The sequence below is a fragment of the Theobroma cacao genome, chromosome 8 (genome assembly GCF_053813885.1).
Source record: "Theobroma cacao isolate CCN51 chromosome 8, ASM5381388v1, whole genome shotgun sequence".
In the NCBI taxonomy this organism is placed as follows: Eukaryota; Viridiplantae; Streptophyta; class Magnoliopsida; order Malvales; family Malvaceae; genus Theobroma; species Theobroma cacao.
Window position 1 is genome coordinate 30794879 of NC_142646.1, and position 19464 is coordinate 30814342.

The 19464-nt window shown below is 37.7% G+C and overlaps 1 protein-coding gene and 1 pseudogene across 3 annotated transcripts; both read left to right on the forward strand.

Moving 5' to 3' along the window:
- The first annotated feature begins 1794 nt into the window (after positions 1–1794).
- LOC18593134 (sucrose transport protein SUC8) lies at positions 1795–4513 on the forward strand. Of its 2 annotated transcripts, XM_007020197.3 has the most exons (5): positions 1795–3224; positions 3312–3338; positions 3854–3917; positions 3996–4039; positions 4149–4513. In XM_007020197.3, exons 1-5 carry the CDS (start codon positions 1809–1811, stop codon positions 4323–4325), a joined length of 1728 nt encoding a protein of 575 aa, XP_007020259.3. In that variant the 5' UTR covers positions 1795–1808; the 3' UTR covers positions 4326–4513. The 2 variants fall into 2 exon arrangements, with proteins under 2 accessions (XP_007020259.3, XP_007020260.3); XM_007020198.3 differs by lacking the exon at positions 3312–3338 and having other exon boundaries at positions 1807–3224.
- Positions 4514–5294: 781 nt separating this feature from the next.
- LOC18593135 (serine/threonine protein phosphatase 2A 57 kDa regulatory subunit B' beta isoform-like) lies at positions 5295–7405 on the forward strand (annotated as a pseudogene). The gene is made up of 2 exons (XR_016028011.1): positions 5295–6442; positions 6999–7405. The product of XR_016028011.1 is annotated as a serine/threonine protein phosphatase 2A 57 kDa regulatory subunit B' beta isoform-like (transcript).
- Positions 7406–19464: the final 12059 nt, after the last annotated feature.

A 19464-nucleotide genomic window follows, 5' to 3' on the forward strand; every position in this document is an offset into this window, starting at 1 on the left:
TTCACTTCAATATATGTTTCAACTGAAAAATTTTAACCTTTTATTTGTGATTTTACGTATCCATCAAAAACATGGTTAAAATATCTATGCATGAAATTTGTAACGCATGTGTCCACCTAGGTGTCATAAGAAAATTTTATTTATATTATATCTAAATTTTAATAGCATGTTGATACAAAAATTGATGAATTTAAAATAAATTCAAAAAGTTGCGAATAAAATGAATCTTTTAAATTGTAGGTTGAAAATGAAACTAATGGTTAGGAAGATATAGTTCTTCTCTAACTCAAAGTCATTAGAATGGAATTAAATATATACTTCAATATATATCTTCAAGGAACAATGGACATAGGCTCATATTATTCAAATATATCAAAATTAAATTTAATTGGTTATACAGATACAAAATATTTATCTAATCTACACAAGGTTCGATCCTAGAAATATTACTTATTCACATGTGGAGGTACGATATGACTATTTTATAATGTTTTATAAGACAAATTATAAGCTGTGAATGTGTCTAGTTAAGATTTGTAACTCAACATATTTAAGGAACATGTGACTTGTCAATTAAGAAGGGAATTCCAATAATGTTATATGAAAATAATACTGCTTGCATATCCCAGTTAAAGAGAGATACATTGAATGCGTTAGTACAAAAGATATTTCTCCAAAATTCTTCTTCACTCATGATTTTTAAGAAAAAATTGATATTAGTGTTAACCAAATTTATTCAAGTGACAATCTAATAGATTTATTTACCAAAACCCTTCCTACTACAATGTTTAAAAAGTTGCTACAAAATATTAGAATGCGTTATTTTAAAGATTTTAAATAATACAGCCATCAAGTTTCCCACTAGATTTTTCTTAGTAAAGTTTTCAATGGGGTAATAAATCAAAAATGTATTTTCGAAAAGAATTATGTACTATTTTTCTTTTACTCAAATTTTTTTCATGAGATTTTTTTCTTAATAACGTTTTAATAAGGTATATTCTTAATATAATGGATATTTAAGGAGAATGTTATGAATATATGTTAAATGTCCATTATAACCCAAAAAGTTCAAACCCAATCAAACAGCTCAATAGGTCAGATATAAAAAGTATAATCCAATTTTAACTCTTAAATTTAATTATGTATATTTAGATTTGAATATATACATATATATATATTAAATTAAATTAAGATTAGGGTTTAAGTAATTAGCCTGTAAATAGGTTTTTCACTTTATTCGTAATTATACACTTACATAGCATTTTTCTTATTTTATTAATTTATTAATACTTTTCTCTTATAATTGTTCTTTCAATTCATATTTCATAATATTATTTAGATTTTATAATTATTTTTTCAACTTATATTTCATAATATTATTTAAATTTTTGTTAATAGTTGAGGATGTGTTCACTTTTTAGTATTGAATTTTTAAGTTAAAAACTTTTTCATCTTTCTTTCTTCATCCGTTGTCTAAGCGAGTAGGAGAAAGTTAAAGTGGTTTCAATTTCTAGAGAAAAGGAAATCCATTTTGTTACAAGTCATAGTGCATCTTGTCGTATGTAAGTATTTATGCCTTAATAAAGAGCCAAGAGTAAAGAGACAGAGGAATTCAATTTCGTCTCCTAAAGATGGAAAAGAGAGTTTAAGGCTGTTTTACACGTGGAGTAAATAACCCTGTACCGTACAGTGTCACAACCCCAATTACCCAAGACATAATTCCAAAATGGATAAGGCTTCCCTCTTTCGCCTCTCCCCTTTTCCCTTTGCCCCCCTCTCTCTCTCTCTCTCTCTCTCGCTTCATATATATGTCCCACGCATTTCACTTGTTGTCCTCGCCAATATCTCACTTTAGAACCATAGGAGAGAATCAAGTGTCTTCAACTACCAATCTCCAGAGTAACTGTACCCTTTTCAGTAGAGCTATGGAGAGTACTAAAGCCAACAAGAAATCTTCCTTTCAGCTCCAGCAGCCACTACCGTCGTCTTCTCCACGCCCATCTCCTCTAAAAAAGATCATCCTCGTGGCTTCCATCGCCGCCGGAGTCCAATTTGGCTGGGCCTTGCAGCTATCCCTCCTCACCCCATATGTTCAACTCCTCGGCATCCCTCACAAATGGGCCTCTCTCATTTGGCTCTGTGGACCCATCTCGGGAATGCTGGTGCAACCCATCGTTGGTTACCACAGCGACCGTTGCACCTCGCGTTTTGGCCGTCGACGCCCTTTCATCGCCGCGGGAGCAGCCCTGGTCGCCACCGCGGTGGTCCTCATAGGCTTCGCAGCAGACTTAGGCCATCTCTTTGGGGATTCCATGGCCAATGACATCAAGCCACGTGCCATTGTGGTCTTTGTCATAGGGTTTTGGATCCTCGACGTGGCCAACAACATGCTTCAAGGTCCATGCAGAGCTTTACTGGCTGATCTTTCAGGGAACAACCAGAAGAAAACGCGAACAGCAAACACCCTTTTTGCATTCTTCATGGCGGTTGGAAACGTTCTTGGCTTCGCTGCCGGTTCCTACCCTCACCTTCACAACATCTTCCCGTTTACAACCACGAAAGCTTGTGATGTTTACTGTGCAAATCTCAAAAGCTGTTTCTTTTTCTCCATTTTGCTCTTGCTGACCCTAACCTCCATCGCTCTCTCCTATGTGCATGAAAAACCCTGGTCACCGGAACCTGGAAGCGCCGGTAACCAAGGTGACGAGATTGAGGATGAAGAAGAACTAGCAGAGGCGACGCCGGTTCCCTTATTTGGGGAAGTATTCGCTGCGCTTAAAGACTTGAAAAGACCCATGTGGGTTCTGCTGTTGGTGACGTGTCTTAATTGGATTGCATGGTTCCCTTTCTTGTTGTTCGACACTGATTGGATGGGGAGAGAGGTGTACGGTGGGGATTCACAGGGGAATAACCTCGTTTTGAGGCTGTACAATAGGGGGGTACGTGCGGGGGCGTTGGGGCTCATGTTGAACTCTGTGGTGTTGGGGTTCACATCTCTTGGGGTGGAGCTGTTGGCGCGTGGGGTTGGAGGGGTCAAGAGGCTTTGGGGGATTATCAATTTCTTGCATGCTTTTTGTTTGGCCATGACAGTTTTGGTGACCAAATTGGCTAAGTCAAACCGCCGGTTCGCCACCATGGACGGTGTCACAGTCCCTTTGCCGCCAGGAGCAGGGGTCAAGGCAGGGGCATTGTCTCTATTTGCAGCATTAGGGATACCCTTAGCTGTAAGTTTTAATTTTATTTTGTTTTCTTGCATAAATTTTGAGTCTCAACTTTATTATGAATAATGACTTGCATTTATGATTCTGAAGGGAAATCCTATACAAAAAATTGAAAAGGTATGATGCATTTAATTGTATAGAAGATTAGAAATTATGTTCTTGATCAGTCACATAAGTGTTAAGGAGATTGCATTGGATGTCATGCTTTTTTAACAGCTTGCTAGTGCATTTTTGATGAATTTCGAGACTTTTTTTAATCAGAAAAAATACAAAGGCTAAATTTATTTGGGAGTAGAGGCATACTATGTTTTGATACTTCCAATGGCCATTTATTGCATTCTGATAAATTGGGTATCAATTTTTGTTTTCTTCTTTATTTGGCATATTATTGTTCTCATCACATTACACTTTTTTTTTCTTTTCCTTTTTGGAAGTATGCCAGCGGAGGCAGTCATCTCTCAGAAAATGAATCACATTTTCCAGTGAAATGTTCTGAGTTCATTTTCATGCATGTTTTATATGTTTTCTTCTTGATCTGAATTCTAATATGATTAGTAGGTTTCAGTAGGGGAAATCTTGTTTCAATGGGATTAATTCCAAAGGATAACTTCCTTTGTGTATGTTTTTTCCAGGTGACTTACAGCATTCCTTTTGCATTGGCATCCATATTTTCTAGTTCCTCCGGTGCAGGCCAGGGTAAATTTTCCTGTACCTTTCTGGTATTCCCCCAATCATCCTTTCAAACTAATTGATTATCATTTACTCTGAACACAGGGCTTTCTTTGGGAGTGCTGAATCTTGGAATAGTAATGCCCCAGGTAACACTGCATTCTTATTAAAGCTATAACTTCAACTAAATCATTATAGATGGTAGAGTTAAGCTACTTACAAATTTGGTATTGATTGTGCTTTCTTATGAATTTGCAGATACTGGTTTCTTTAGGGAGTGGACCCTTTGATGCAATATTTGGAGGTGGAAACCTTCCAGCTTTTGTACTTGGAGCATTTGCAGCAGCTGCAAGTGGAATATTTGCTCTAACCATGCTCCCATCTCCACCCCCTGATATCTCTGCTGCCAAGGCTGCAACTGCTGGATTTCATTAACAGCCTATGGATCTAGGAGCTTCATCTCTCCTTTTTCTTTTCTTATTATATGATAACAAAAGAAAGAACCTTAACCGGCATTTTTTTATGTAAAAGAAGTGCCAAGGCTAGCTCAAATAGCCGTTTTGGTATTAAAATAGCCAAAATGGCTATTTTACTTTTAATGTCAAAAGCCAGTAATCGTTCGCTTAATTAGCATGATGGTCCAGTATGATAATACAGGTGCTGACATTTGGATTGGATTTGTCGAACTTCAAAACAAGAAAGAAAGAGAAATTAATAACAAGAGAATGGAAGAAACCAAGTCTGAGTGAGTAACTCTAATTAAGCAAATTTCTCCCAAAATGTTCTTTTAAATGGTCTTGTTACTCAAAGCAGGAGGAGGTATACAAATTCGTCGTACCAATAAGGTTCATATAGGGCTAGGCCCCAAAAACAAAACAAAAGGTTTAGGGCAGCTAGCTAATCATCGTTGATTGGCAGTAGACACCCAGCCTAGGACAAAAATGCTTTGATCTTGTAAAAGATCCTGTGTGTTTATTTGATCTTGTAAGAGTCCCCTTGTGATGTATGGTCCCAAACTGCAAAAAGCTTTGGGCAGTGGGTTGGTGAGGCACATGTGTTGCATTGGATAGATTTAATTTGGATGTTGTCCTCTTGTTGATGACCCCTTGGAACAAGTTGTTAATGCCTCCAACTTACTATGATCAAAGAAATTCACATGGCTTTCACCAGACGAGGAGCATGAGGGGAAGGAGATTCCTTTATTAACATTATTTCGTTTTGCCTGTCGTTGTTAAGTGGACTTAGGGCGAGAATTCAATAGCTTGTTACCGGATATTACAACATTTCTTGTCTACAAAACACCGCTGTTCTTTTGGCCTTTTTTGTTGCTTACTATCCTACGGGAAAGAAGGATATAAGGAAAACATCAAAACATTCTCTCTCTCTCTCCCAGCATAGCAGAGATTCTCAATCAAATTAATAGCCGTGAACAACTATTTGCAATTGGAGGAAAGCAGAGAAGGAAGAAAGAAAGGGGACGGGGATTGAACATGGGCTTTCAAAGGGATTCCCCCAAGAATTCTCCAAAAGCATCACCAAAGAAGAAAACTACCCTTCAGCACCTATTTGATCTAGATTCCAAGCCTTACATTGGAAGTAACCTTTCTAGTCCCACCAATGGTAGGCAATCTTCCTTTGGCACCGAATATGAAGAAATCCTCTCTGCAATCTCTGACTGCAACTTCATTTTCACTTTCACTGATCCTCTGGAGTCCCCTTCACAACAAGAGCTCAAGCGCCTCAAGCTTATTCAAGTTCTCTATCTGATCAAATCCTCCAAGAAGCCATTGCATGAACGCCTTCTGTCACCTCTCATGTCCATGGTGTCTGCCAATCTCTTCAGGCCACTCCCTCCACCTTCCAATACTTCCATCATCTCAGACTTACCTGATGATGAAGAACTTCTTTCCACTTTTGCACCGATATGGCCACACTTGCAGATTGTTTATGATATTCTCCTTAGGCTAGTTCTGAGTGTAGATCCCAAGACACTTCGAGATTACATTGATCGCCATTTCATTCTCAATCTTCTCTTCCTCTTTCAGTCTGAAGACCCTAGAGAAAGAGAGAGCTTGAAGAATGTTTTCCATCGGATATATTCGAGATTCACCTTCTATAGATCATTAATGAGAAAAGCAATGAACGATGTCTTTTTGCACTATGTTTTTGAGACAGAAAGGCATTGTGGGATTGGTGAGCTGCTTGAGATATGCGGAAGCATCATCAACGGCTTTGCGGTTCCATTAAAAGAGGAGCACAAGCTCTTCTTGATGAGAGTGCTTCTCCCACTGCACAAGACCAAGGGTTTGCAGGTTTACCATAGGCAGCTGGCTTACTGCGTTTCTCAGTTTGTGCAGAAAGAGCCTGCTCTTGGTGGAGTGGTGGTTAGAGGGATTCTAAGATACTGGCCAGTCACCAATTGTCAGAAAGAAGTTTTACTTATAGGAGAATTGGAGGAACTGGTGGAGAATATAGATCCTGATCAGTACAGGAAGTTGGCTCTGCTTATATGCACCCAAATTACGAGATGTTTGAGCAGTTGCAACTCACAGGTAAGCTTAAGGATGAGGTTTGACACATTAATTTTCTTGATAGTTCCTCTGAAACTTGTTTTCTTTTTATATTCAGCTTGCTCAAAAGGGAGCATTGATGGAAATTTCTCAATTTCCCCTCTCATGCTTCCAATTTGATTGCCAAGAAGTAAGAACTTAGCCAAAAGCAATGATAAATTGAAATCTGATACACTAATGCTACTAAATTTTGCTATTCTGAGCTATTGTAGAAAAGGCGAAAAGTTATACAATCAAGTCTGAAAATTTTGAGCCCTTTGTTCCATAGTGAAACTGTTAACATCATGTTAATGGTGGTGGTAAAATGTCCTGACTGTGACCCCATGACAACATATTTAGAAGCCAATTTGTTTTCTGATATACTTGAATTGGATAATAATTGAAGCTTGATTTTCCAGACAGAACAACATGGGGTTGGAAGGTAAACCATAAACCAAACTCAGGACAGAAGACTTATTGAGGAAACGTCTCGTTTCCGAGTTCGGGTTTAGTTTGTTTTGCAGTTCATTGATTTAGTCTTATATAACTTCGACATCAGGTTGCTGAGCGAGCACTGTATGTATGGAACAATGAGCAGTTTGTGAAGATGGCATCAACAGCAATGGAAGATGTGTTTCCTGTGGTAGTTGAAGGCATGGAGAAGAACCTAAAGCTGCACTGGAGCAAGAGTGTCAAGCAATTGACAGAAAATGTCAAGGCCATGTTGGAAGAAATGGCTCCAACTCTATACCATAGGTGCCTCCAAGAAACCGAGCATCGGGAATCCGAAGCTTGCCAGGAGGAAATGAAGAGGAAACAGAAATGGGACAGAATAGAAATGGCAGCAAAGCAGAACTAGCTCCTCCAACCACCAAAATACATATGTGCTTCTCATTGAAGTACAAGGTGTAATATTTTGTGCTGGCACTAATTTTCAGAACCAATTAACATAAAATCTTAACTATTTCAGTGACGGGAACCACCACTTTTTCTCTGTCTGCCAACCTGACGAGATTCCGTAGATATGCATATAAGTTGCCAGCTATAGAGGTAAATTCAGTTGATTTAGTGGTTGAAAAAGTCTAGAATGTAACTAATATGCTGCAATCAATCAAGAAGGTCAGGCATCCGAGCATTTAGCTCCGTGGATGGTACATAATCTCCCTATCTTGAGAGAATAAGATTCAAATTCTTCTTTCCTAATTATAAAAAAAAAAAAATTCAAGAAGGTCAGGCCGCGAGTCATAAAATTATTACTAGGCTTAAAGAAGTTCACAAGCATTCTCCAAGGTTAAAACCTTATTTTTCTTTTTCCTGCAATTTAAAATTCATTGATAAACGACAAAAACCAGGTTCGAAAAGCCAGAGTATGAAGCCATCCAATAAGCAAAAGCCCAACGCCATGAATACAGTCCATATTTTGAATTTTACTAAAGAGAAAAAGTATTAGAACTAATTTAGCAAGTTGACACATGACAATATTATTCGTATAATATTTTTAAAAACTTATGAACTATTTGAAAAAATTTAAATAAATCTTTTTCCGTTTATTGCATTCGATCAAGTTTCTATAATTTTATTTTGAGTTAAATATACCTTTGTGACTAATTAACTAGATGCAATTAGTGAAAATATCACTTGTTATTTTTTATACCATGTGAGGTTGATGTGAAATGTGAAAATATCACATAATCCTATTACCATAATATATTATGACATATCAATACATCACATGAGTATCATGTGACATAAAATGATAAGTGATATTTGACTAACAATAGTTGGTTATAAAAGTTTATTATTATCCAAAATAAAAGGTATTATAGTTTGATTAAATGTAATAAAATAATAAAAATTTATTTAAAATTTTTAAATAATTTAATAACTTTTTTCAATATTATACCTACATTATTAATATATAACATCTATATAACGAAAATATGATAAAATCATCTATGAATATTGATTGGGTTGAATAGCAACAATGTCTATCAATTATAGTCTCAATAGAAAAAATTTTCTATCAATATCATATTAGATAATTTATAATTCGTTAAAATCAATACTAGTATATCCTTTTAGTCCTTTTTTTGAGTTACTCACAAGATTATAAATCTTATTCTTTTTTCAATTTTCTTTTCTTTAAATATGTAAATAAAAAAATGTAATTATAATATATATTTAGTTTGGGGACCAAAAGACAAAGTCCAGATGCTTCATGGGCCCCTTTCTTAGGCCTAAAGCAACGTGGCCGAAACAGCATGTTTTGGATTTGGGAAACTAACATTGAAACAAACGGGTGAGGGCTTGTTCCTTCCCTGAATCCATATGCAGTCATGTTCACATAAAGATGTTCATGAGCCAAGCCAGCCAGGCTGAACCCCATCGTGTCGACATCTTTAAAAGCTTCAAACTCAACCCAATCATTAATGAAAACCAAACCCAAAAAAAAAAAAAAAGTGGAAAACGCTCTCAACCTAGTGCACTTCCCCCCTTTCCCCAAACCCAAGCTATGGCAACTGGTAGGCCGCCAGACCCCCCAAACCCACGACCACCGGCAGTAACACCCTCCCCATGGCTGCCGACAGCAAGCCCAAGCACTGCAATGGAGAATCCTTCACTGTCGCAAGCCCCCAAGGTGTTCTGCAAGTCATACTTACCCATAAACAAGCTCCGCCGTCCCCAAGATTCCAGAAAAAATCGTTTCTATCTATTGCAACTGGTGAAAAACCCCCAATAATCCCCATAGCTCGAGACCCAGTTGTGTATAAGGATCGGCCAACAGCAATTTTTTTTGAAGATGAGATCTAAACTTTAGCTCAGCCTCTCAAGCTATCACTCATAGGGAAATTCACTTGCATGCCGAAGCTAGAAGGGATTAGATCGGCGTTCAGAGGAATAGGGTTGGCAAGGGCATACGAGATTAGGTGGTTGGATTATAAGCATGTTCTTATCCATCTCTCTAATGAACAAGACTTTAACCGGCTTTGGACTAAGCAAAACTGGTTTATCGCAAGCCAGAAAATGCGAGTCTTCAAATGGTCTCCGGAGTTTGAAGCAGAGAAGGAATCCCCGATTGTTCCAGTGTGGATCTCGTTCCCAAATCTGAAGGCTCATTTGTATGACAAGTCTGCGTTGTTATTAATAGCTAACATTGTTGGGAGACCCCTAATGGTTGATGAGGTAACAACCAAAGGTTCTCGTCCAAGTGTGGCACGAGTTTGCGTAGAGTTTGATTGTCGTAAACAACCAGTTGACCAGGTATGGATTGTGGTGTAGAATCGAAAGACTGGAGTGGTTAGTAATGGTTATTCACAAAGGGTAGAATTTTTGAAACTGCCGGATTATTGTCATTATTGCTGTCACGTAGGGCACTGTGAAGTTGACTATATCGTGTTGGGCAATAGACCAAATCCACTTGGGTCTGGTAAGGTACAAGTTAGGAGCAATACTGGAGCAATCGCCCCACTGACTATAGAGAAGGATGCATGCATTGTGACAGGAGCTGAGAAAGAATCGTTGAAACAACAACAAAGGTGGCAAGCTGTGAACAGAGCAGACCTTAGTAGGGTGAAGGACGCGCAGGGCAAGGAAAAAGATACACAAAATACTTTAAAGGATATCAGGGTTCCAGTAATGAATAGACTTCAGGTGATATCAGAAGATGAAGAAGGTGAACAACAATAGGAAACAGAAGTAGGGATAAAGGACGCGCATCGAGAGGTGATAGAGGACCAACAAATGAACGACGCTCAAGCGATAGACGGAGAGAAGGCGGTGATAGCAGCGTAGCCTCAATCCTCGAAAACTGACACACGTGATAGTCATGTGCATGGCGTACGAAAACATGCAAACATGAGGGATATCAAGGTATCAATGCCTATTGAGGGAAAGAAAACATCATCAGCAGAAGGGCTTTCTACACGTCTTTCCTTTTACGTGCATGGGGATCAAGTTTGCATGGAAAAAAGCATGAGTGAAAAGGAAAAAATATCATCAATAGCAGCAGAGGGTCAAGGAACGTCAATGCAAGGTTCGGTTGATGCGGCAGCAAGTCAAAATGCTGGAAATTTTTTTACCGCCCCAATAGGGCAAATAACAGCTTTTCAGCAGGAGATGGGACAACTGATAGAAGGGATAGTGGGGCCACTCGAGGAGCCTTCAACCAACCAAAAACAACAAGATAGGAATGAAAAAGAAGAGGACGCGAGTACAGCACAGCAAAAAGCCAACAATTCGGGCAATAAAGTTCCAAGCGGGAATTCAAATTTTTGCCTCTTGAAAAACCCAATGCGGGAAGCATATGCAATGCATAACAACGGCCAAAAAATGGCAGAACACGAAGCAGGGGGTCAGAGTGGGGCAGCTGCTACTTTGCACCAAGAAGCAATGACAAAACAAGAGACGGACAATCGAGGGAGGAGTGAAGTTGAGAACCTGCAGCAGCAGTCGATAGTTGAGAAAGATACTGACAAGCAAATAGGGAAGAAAATAGCTTTCGTAAGGAACGGTTAAAAATCAACCCTAGCACAGGAGGACCGACTGACAAGTGGAACGGAGAGAATTGGAAGGAAGGAAGGAAATAATGAGCAGAACCAGGTAAAATAATTTTTTAACAAGCATGGAAAAAATGGGGGTATTAATCCCGTACGTGATGAACACATTTCGGGCACGTTGGCTGACTCGGTGGAGCGGGGCGAGAATGCCTAGGAAGCGGACTGTAGTCGACATGGAGAGAATGGGCTGGTGTCAGCGGGGCCCCCTCACAGTGAGCCTCTGGACGTGACAACTCATGGGGGATCTGAAGGAATTTTGGCGTCTCCATTTGAAAGCTCTGCTGCATGTGTTGACCAGTGGGCCCCAAAATGTGAAGATATGGGAGAAAAAGAAGAGAATTCTATGCATGCTGCAAGTGATGGGAAGTTGGCGTATAATTTTAGGCAACCAGGTGCAAGTGGGAAAATAACAAAGGATTATTTTAAGAAACAAGCAACAAGTGCAACAGATTTTGACCAAGCGGAAGTCCAACAAAGCGGAAACAAAGTGCTGTAACTTAAAAAATCAACAGACTCAAGGGAAGCAGTTGAGGCAGTTAACAAAACATGTGACACGTGTGATGGACCAACGGTAGGAGACGCTGCCCCACATCCATTCCTTCATATGCAGGGAGATCAAACGGGAGAGAGGGATCAAGAATTAATAATGACTGCAGAACATGATGCAACGCCGCATCAAGGAGCAGGGAACACAGTGACTTTATGGTAGAAGGAAGGACACCGACTTACAGAAAGTGGACCAAGGGGTCCAAATACGGTAGTTGACACAATAGAAGGAAGTGGCGAGCACAATCCAACAGAAGGTAAAGGTGCAAGTCAGACATGGAGCCAAGATGGTCACAATCAGACCGCTTCCAAGTTAACCAGATCTAGTGTAAGGAAGGGAGAGAATGATGTTAACCCCCTACTTCAGAATCAGCTTCAGGTAAGTGTTTGTACAACAAAGAAATAAGTGCCATTTCTTCACTTTCAGGAAATCATTCTGTTGAGATGGAAGTCCACCCATTAATGCGACGCAGAAGGAATTCAGACACTGTAATTTCAACTGGAAAAATAACCAGTTTGGCATCGGAGGAAGCCATGGAAATGGGAGAAAATGATGGAATCTCTGATGATGATTCCATCTTGGTAAGTTATGCAGCCAGAACCCGATCATGATTAGTGCACTAGTATGGAATGTAAGAGATATTTCAAGCGCAGTAGTGCAAAGAAGGATCAAGAAATTGCAGCTAGCACATAAGATAAAAATTGTAGTGATTTTGGAACCCATGGTTGATGCCACTAAAGTTGAGTATATTAGAAGAAAGCTGGGTTTTGAAAAAGTCTTTATGAATTGCTCTCAGAAAATATGGTTGTTTCATGCTTCTGATTTGAGCTGTGAAGTGTTGTTAGACCATGTACAATGTCTTCATGTGAAGCTCATAATACCATGGTTGGAGATCCCCTTGTTGGCTTCTTTTATTTATGCCAAATATACCAAGTCGGAAAGGTTAATGCTGTGGGATTGCATGAGAAGCTTGTCAGCTAATATTCATACACCGTGGATAGTAGGGGGTGATTTTAATGCCATAGTTAACAGTGGGGAACGATTAAATGGTGCTATGCCGCATGGTGGTTCTATGGAAGATTTCGCTATAGCCTTACTCGATTGTGGATTAATTGATGGCGGGTATGAAGGAAACCCATTCACTTGGACCAACAATCGTATGTTTCAAAGGTTAGATAGAATGGTATATAACCATCATTGGGTAGAATTTTTTTCATCCACACAAATACAGCACCTAAACAGGGACAGATCAGACCACTGCCCATTACTGATTTTCTGCTCAAAAAACCAAGACAAAGTACCATATTCCTTTCGATTTCTACATGCTTGGGTTCTGCATCATGGGTTCAAAAAATTTGTGGAACAGAATTGGAATCTTCGCATCATAGGCTCAAGCTTACAGGCTTTTTGGGGGAAGCAACGCCGGTTAAAACAGTCACTGAAAAGGTGGAATAAAGAGGTATTTGGAGACATATTCCACAACTTGAAGGTGGCAGAACAAAGAGCTGCAGATTGTGAATTAATTTTCCAACAGGAACAATCAATTGAGAATTGGGCAACAATGAACAAAACATATGCTCAGCTTAACCATTATCTTAGTGCTGAAGAATTATTCTGGAAGCAAAAATCTGGTATTAAATGGCTTGTGGAGCGTGAGCGCAATACCAAATTTTTCCACATGCGAGTCAAGAAGAAACGAATCAAAAGCCATATATTCAAGATTCAAAATTCAGATGGCAGTTGGATTAAAGAACCGAATGCAGTTAAATCATCTGCAGTGGAATTCTTTTCCTCTCTCATGAAGAAGGAACAATGTAATATGTCCAGGTTTGATGCTTCATTGATTCCTGCTATTATTTCTGATAACGATAATCTGAGTTTATGTGCAGAGCCATCCAATGAGGAGCTGAAAGAAGCAGTTTTTAATATTAACAAGGATAGTGTTGCTGGTCCTGATGGATTCTCTTCGTATTTTTACCAACAATGTTGGGACATAGTTGCAAATGACCTCCTAGACGTAGTAGTTGATTTTTTTCATGGAGCTGACCTTCCAAGGGGAATCACGTCCACAACAATTATGCTACTGCTCAAGAATCACAATGCATCGACATGGAGTGATTTCAGACCGATAAGTCTTTGCAATGTCTTGAATAAAATCATTACTAAGATCTTAGCTAATCGTCTTGCAAAGGTGCTTCCTTCCATCATTACAGATAATCAAAGTGGCTTTGTAGGGGGGAGATTGATTAGCGACAACATCCTACTTGCATAGGAACTAATTGGGAAGATTGATCGAAAGTCACGAGGTGGAAATATAGCTCTCAAGTTGGACATGATGAAGGCATATGACCGACTTGAATGGGATTTCCTTTTCAAAATGCTAGAGCAGCTAGGATTTAATTCTCAGTGGATTTGCATGATCTGTCGTTGCATATCTAATTGCTGGTTCTCTTTGCTGATTAATGGTGGTGCTGTGGGATATTTCAAGTCAGAAAGAGGACTCAGACAGGGCGACTCCATTTCTCCTCTTTTGTTCATCTTGGCTGTCGAATATTTATCCCGAGGGTTAAATGCATTATTTGCTCAATATCCATCTCTGCACTATGCTTCAAATTGCTCCATGTTAGTTAGCCATTTGGCATTTGCAAATGATATCCTTATATTCACTGATGATGCCAAATCCTCTTTGCAGAAAATTCTTACGTTATTGCAGGAATATGAGGAGATTTTTGGACAGCGAATAAACCACTCTAAAAGTTGCTTCATCACTCATCGGAATGTGGAAAATTCGTGCAAACAGATCATCTCTCAAGCCACTGACTTCATCCATAAATGCCTGCTTATCACGTATTTGGGGGTGCCACTTTATAAAGGTCCGAAAAAGGTAATGTTGTTTGATGATCTGGTGGAAAAGATTCGGGAGAGCATAGAAGGATGGGACAATAAAATTCCATCTCCGGGTGGGCGAATTACCTTATTACGGAGTGTTCTGTCTTCTTTACCTATCTATTTGCTCCAGGTCCTTAAGCCCCCTATCTATGTGATTGAGAAAATTGACAAAATGTTCAACAACTTCTTATGGGGAGGCTCAGCAGGCACTAGACACATTCATTGGAATGCGTGGCATAAGATCACACTTCCATTTAGTGAGGGAGGATTAGACATCCGAGGCTTAGGTGATGTGTTTGCTTTTAGCATGAAGCTTTGGTGGAGGTTTGTATCTTGTAACAGAATTTGGACGTGATTTATGTGGACTAAATATTGTACGGCCCAAATTTCGAGGTACGTCCAACCGAAAGTCCATGATTCACAAACATGGAAACGAATGCTCGCCAGCTATTCAACCGCAGAAAATTACATTAGGTGGGGGATTGGTAAGGGAGAGCTATTCTTTTGGCATGATTGTTGGATGGGTGATACCCCCTTGGTCAATCGTTATCCAGTATTTGCATCATCGATGACAAGAGTTTCCCATTTTTATGATGATGGTACATGGAACGTGGATAAGCTGAACAATGTGCTGCCTGAGGAAGTGGTGGTGGAAATTCTAAACATTTCGATTGATCCTCTTAATGATGATACGGCATTTTGGGTGCCTACCTCAAATGGGCAATTCACTACTAAGTTCGCTTGGGAGATAGTTTGTCAACGCCAGTCGGTAAACCCCGTGTTTGATTTACTTTGGCATAAAAGCATTCCTCTAACTATCTCTTTCTTCCTTTGGAGGTTATTACAGGACTGGATCCTAGTTGATTTGCGGTTGAAAACCAAGGGTTTCCAATTAGCTTCTAAATGTCAACATTGCAATTCAGAGGAGTCTCTCTTGCATGTCATGTGGGAATGCCCAATTGCCGTACAGGTTTGGATTTATTTCACGAAATTCTTCCAAATCAACATTATTCATCCCCAGACTGTTAATCACATTATGTGGGCATGGTTGTACTCCGGAGATTATACAAAAAGAGGACACATGCGCACGTTAATGCCTTTATTCATTTTTTGGTTCTTATGGGTTGAAAGGAACAATGCAAAACATAGGAACCTTGGTATATATCCTAACAGAGTGGTGTGGAGAGTACTCAAGCTCATCCACCAACTATTTCATGGGAGACAATTCCAACGGTGGCAATGAAGGGGAGATCTTCAGATTGCTCAGACATAGGGTCTAATATTTCAGCAGGCAGTCCCACATCCACCAAGAATATTCTCTTGGCATAAACCATCAACAAGTGAGTTTAAGTTGAATGTTGATGGTAGTTCAAAGCACAATTTTCAGAATGCTGTTGGAGGAGGACTTCTTCGCGATCATACTGGTACTTTGATCTTTGGTTTCTCTAAAAATTTTGGATCGTTTGATTCTTTACAAGCAGAATTGATGGCTCTGCACAGGGGTCTATTGTTGTGTACTGAATATAGTGTTTCTAGACTTTGGATAGAAATGGATGCGAAAGTAGTGGTACACATGATTAATGAGGGTCATCAGGGATCTTCTAGGACTCAGTACTTGCTTGCCTCTATTCGTAGATCCTTAAGTAGTATCTCTTTTCGGATTTCGCACATCCATAGAGAGGGAAACCAGGCAGCAGACCATCTCGCGAATCAGGGGCATACGCACCAAAATCTGAAGGTATTCTCACAAGCAGAAGATCAGCTCAAAGGTATTCTCAGATTAGATAGAGTTAATTTACCTTATGTTCATTTTTAATGAATGTAAAGGAGTAGTACTCCTAGTTTATTTTTCCTGCTTAATTACTCTAATAGAATTTTGTAAAATGGACATGTTTCAATTTTATGATGATAGTTAAAAAATATGGTTATAAAATGAAACACTCCATCCTAGGTGTTTTTCTTTTTTACATTTTCTGTTTTAAATTTCATTCTAAATTGTTGTTTCCATGTAATAGTAAGGAAAATCTGTTTTACTGTAGCATCAAAGATATGCACGTAAAATAGTTTTCCTTACTCTAGGTGTTTCTATGAACTTTACTTATAATCATGTAACTTGGAGGTACGGTTTATGCCCCCCTCCTTTGTACTTTTATTTCGTTATTAATAAAATTTAACAGGGTAGCTGGGCCTTGCGTGAATTTCCAGCATAAAAAAAAAACCCAATCATTAATGAAATATTTCAATAAAAAAGTATTTACAAACTAATATTTTAAAACTAAAATTAATGAAAAACATATTATTTAGTAATATATAATATTTTTGAACTAGATTATGTCCTAAGCATAAAAAGCTAAGCTAGCTTGAGGGGAGAACCAAACCCTTCCTTAATTAGACACCTTTAAACTTACTTGTTAGTTTAGGTATGATTTGTTAGAAATCAATGATTCACAGTACATAAATAAGTGTTTCTAGAAGAAAGAAACACAGGAAGGAAAAGAAGAACAACTGAAGCCCTCAACTAGAAAGAAGAAATTAAAGCAAAGAGCTAATACTCACTGTTGTTCAATTTTTTACCTACACAAATATATGTATTGCAAAGATAATATAGTGATGAATAAAATGTCGAACTCACAAAGAATTGAATTAATTCTTACTATTAACTACTAAAATTAACACATTATAATTTTATCTAAATAATTAAAATTAACATTAAAACTAATAAACTAACAACTAAAACTAATTAAAATATATCAGCAAAATTATTTTATTAACTTCTAGTGATTACCAGATCTAAAATTATGATATCCCTCAATACTTCATCTAAATATTGTCTCTTCTTATCTTAACTTAATTTAATGGATAAAGTTGTTAACTTACAATCTTAAATTATTTACAAGTCTCTGTCGAGTTTCTCATAAAAATACATCTCTTATTTAATTTACTATATGTCTATGCAAATTAAATTGAAAAAAGATTCATTAAGTTCGTGCTCTAATTTAGGCTATGTATGGCTTATAGGTGTATGTATACCCTACATGCAAATTAAACCATCTAATCAACTAAGTGCATTTGATCATACGCTATTCCATTCAAGGTCTACCTAAATCTTATTCGTCAAGGTTTAACTTAGGTTTTCAATTCAATCTAATTGGTAGCTAGTCAATTAGAAGCATTAAGAACAGAATAAAATAAACAGCTTAAATCCATCAAATATAAGTAAAATAGAGATAAATAAATCAGACTATGAATTGAGTTTAATCATAATCTTAGATTAATAATTTAGTTTCCCATCAAGTCACACATTATCATCAAATAAAATTTAAACATTAAAAACAAAGCCAAAAAAAATAAGAGAATAACAAAAAGATAGAAAAACTCAAGAATTGTATTCTTAACATCCAAATCTCCTTGAATTCTTCAAATTCTTCTTAGCTTCAATAACTTTATGGCTTGACTCTCAGTTGTCAATCTGGTGTTTGGTTCCCCTTCGAAAGATTATTTTTTATAAGGTTTTGAAGTTAGGACAAGTTGGGTGAAGAAAGAAGTCAATTTCAGTTAGGATTTCCTCATTAGACTATATGGGTCGTAGCCTTACCCAATTAATTAACAGAAATCGTAATTGCCCTAGAACTACTGTAGTGCTTCAAATTTGATAATATTTTTGACCATTTTTCAAGACAAACCAGGTGAAGTGGTAAACATAAAAATTGTAGCTTTTTCTCTTATCTTTCCAATGGTCAAGAATCATCTGATTTGAACCTCTATAGAGAGTTATGGCCGAAATACCGAAACATGTGCAGTGGATGTCTACACCTTGAAATTGTTCTTCTTTTTCCATTAAAATTCTTCTTTCATCAAACACCTACAAAAACACAAATAAATCAATAACAATCTATCTTAACCATATTAACATCGAATTAAGCATAAAATCAACTAAGATTAGATTGACTCACTTGAATTAACTAATTTAAAATAATTAAATAAAACTTATTAATTTCTATGCATTACTACAAGAACTAAGCTAAATTACTATTAAAATTAAATCCAAATAACTCTATATCATAGAGTTATCACTCATCGCGTCAATGAAAGGAAAAGAACTCAATAGTACACGAATTTTGGTACAGTTTTAAAAGTTAGTTAGGCAATGATTAATTGTTAGTTAGATTACTAACTTTATCTTTTTTATTAAACCCATATACTTGGACATATAAATACTACTCTTGTATTTTCTTACTTGATTCAATAAGAATAAACCCTGATATTCTCTTCCCATCAGCACCATTTACTCTCTCTTTCTTTCATTTCTGATATTTTTGACTTGGTATTAGAGCATGGAGACAACAGTTGAGCAATAAGACTGGTAATGGGTATGGATGTTACTATCAACATTGCTTCCCATGGCTTACCTATTCACCCATTTTTGGTAAAATAAATTTGACAGATTTGTCTTACTTTATAGCACCAAGAAAACATTTACCATTGTTCTTCATTTTCTTGCTTGATCTTTGCATCATTTCTTTGTCACTATTTTTCCTTGTATTGCTTGAATCATGTCTGAATTATTTGAATCAACCTAATCAAGAACCTAGGAACCTCAAACATCATCCCAAATCTCACGAGTGGTAGACACTCAGTCTCTTTACTAACTTAATCACACTAATCATGCAAGTTCAGTTGTCATCAACCCTAAGCTCACCACAAACAACTATATGGCATGGAGCAAGTCCTTTCTCCTAGCCTTTTCAATTAAAAACAAACTGGGTTTTATTAATGGAACCATTCCAAAGCCCCAGCTCACAGACACTTTATACCCTTCCTAGATTAGGTGTAACAATTTCATAATAGCCTGGTTACTAGATTCTATAAGCCCTCCAATAACATTAATAGTATTCTACATGGACATTGCTATAGAGATATGGAACACACTAAAGCAGAGCTTTGCTCAACCTAATGGCACAAGAGTCTACAACTTGCAATACACCCTTGGTAATGTTAGTCAAGGAACTTGATCAGTTGATGCCTACTTCATT

Coding starts and splice junctions, on each gene's coding strand:
- LOC18593134 (XM_007020197.3), top strand. CDS start 1,809: ATGTCCCACGCATTTCACTTGTTGTCCTCGCCAATATCTCACTTTAGA. Junction 3,339..3,853: donor CTATACAAAAAATTGAAAAG/GTATGATGCATT, acceptor TGTTTTTTCCAG/GTGACTTACAGCATTCCTTT. Junction 4,040..4,148: donor TTGGAATAGTAATGCCCCAG/GTAACACTGCAT, acceptor ATGAATTTGCAG/ATACTGGTTTCTTTAGGGAG.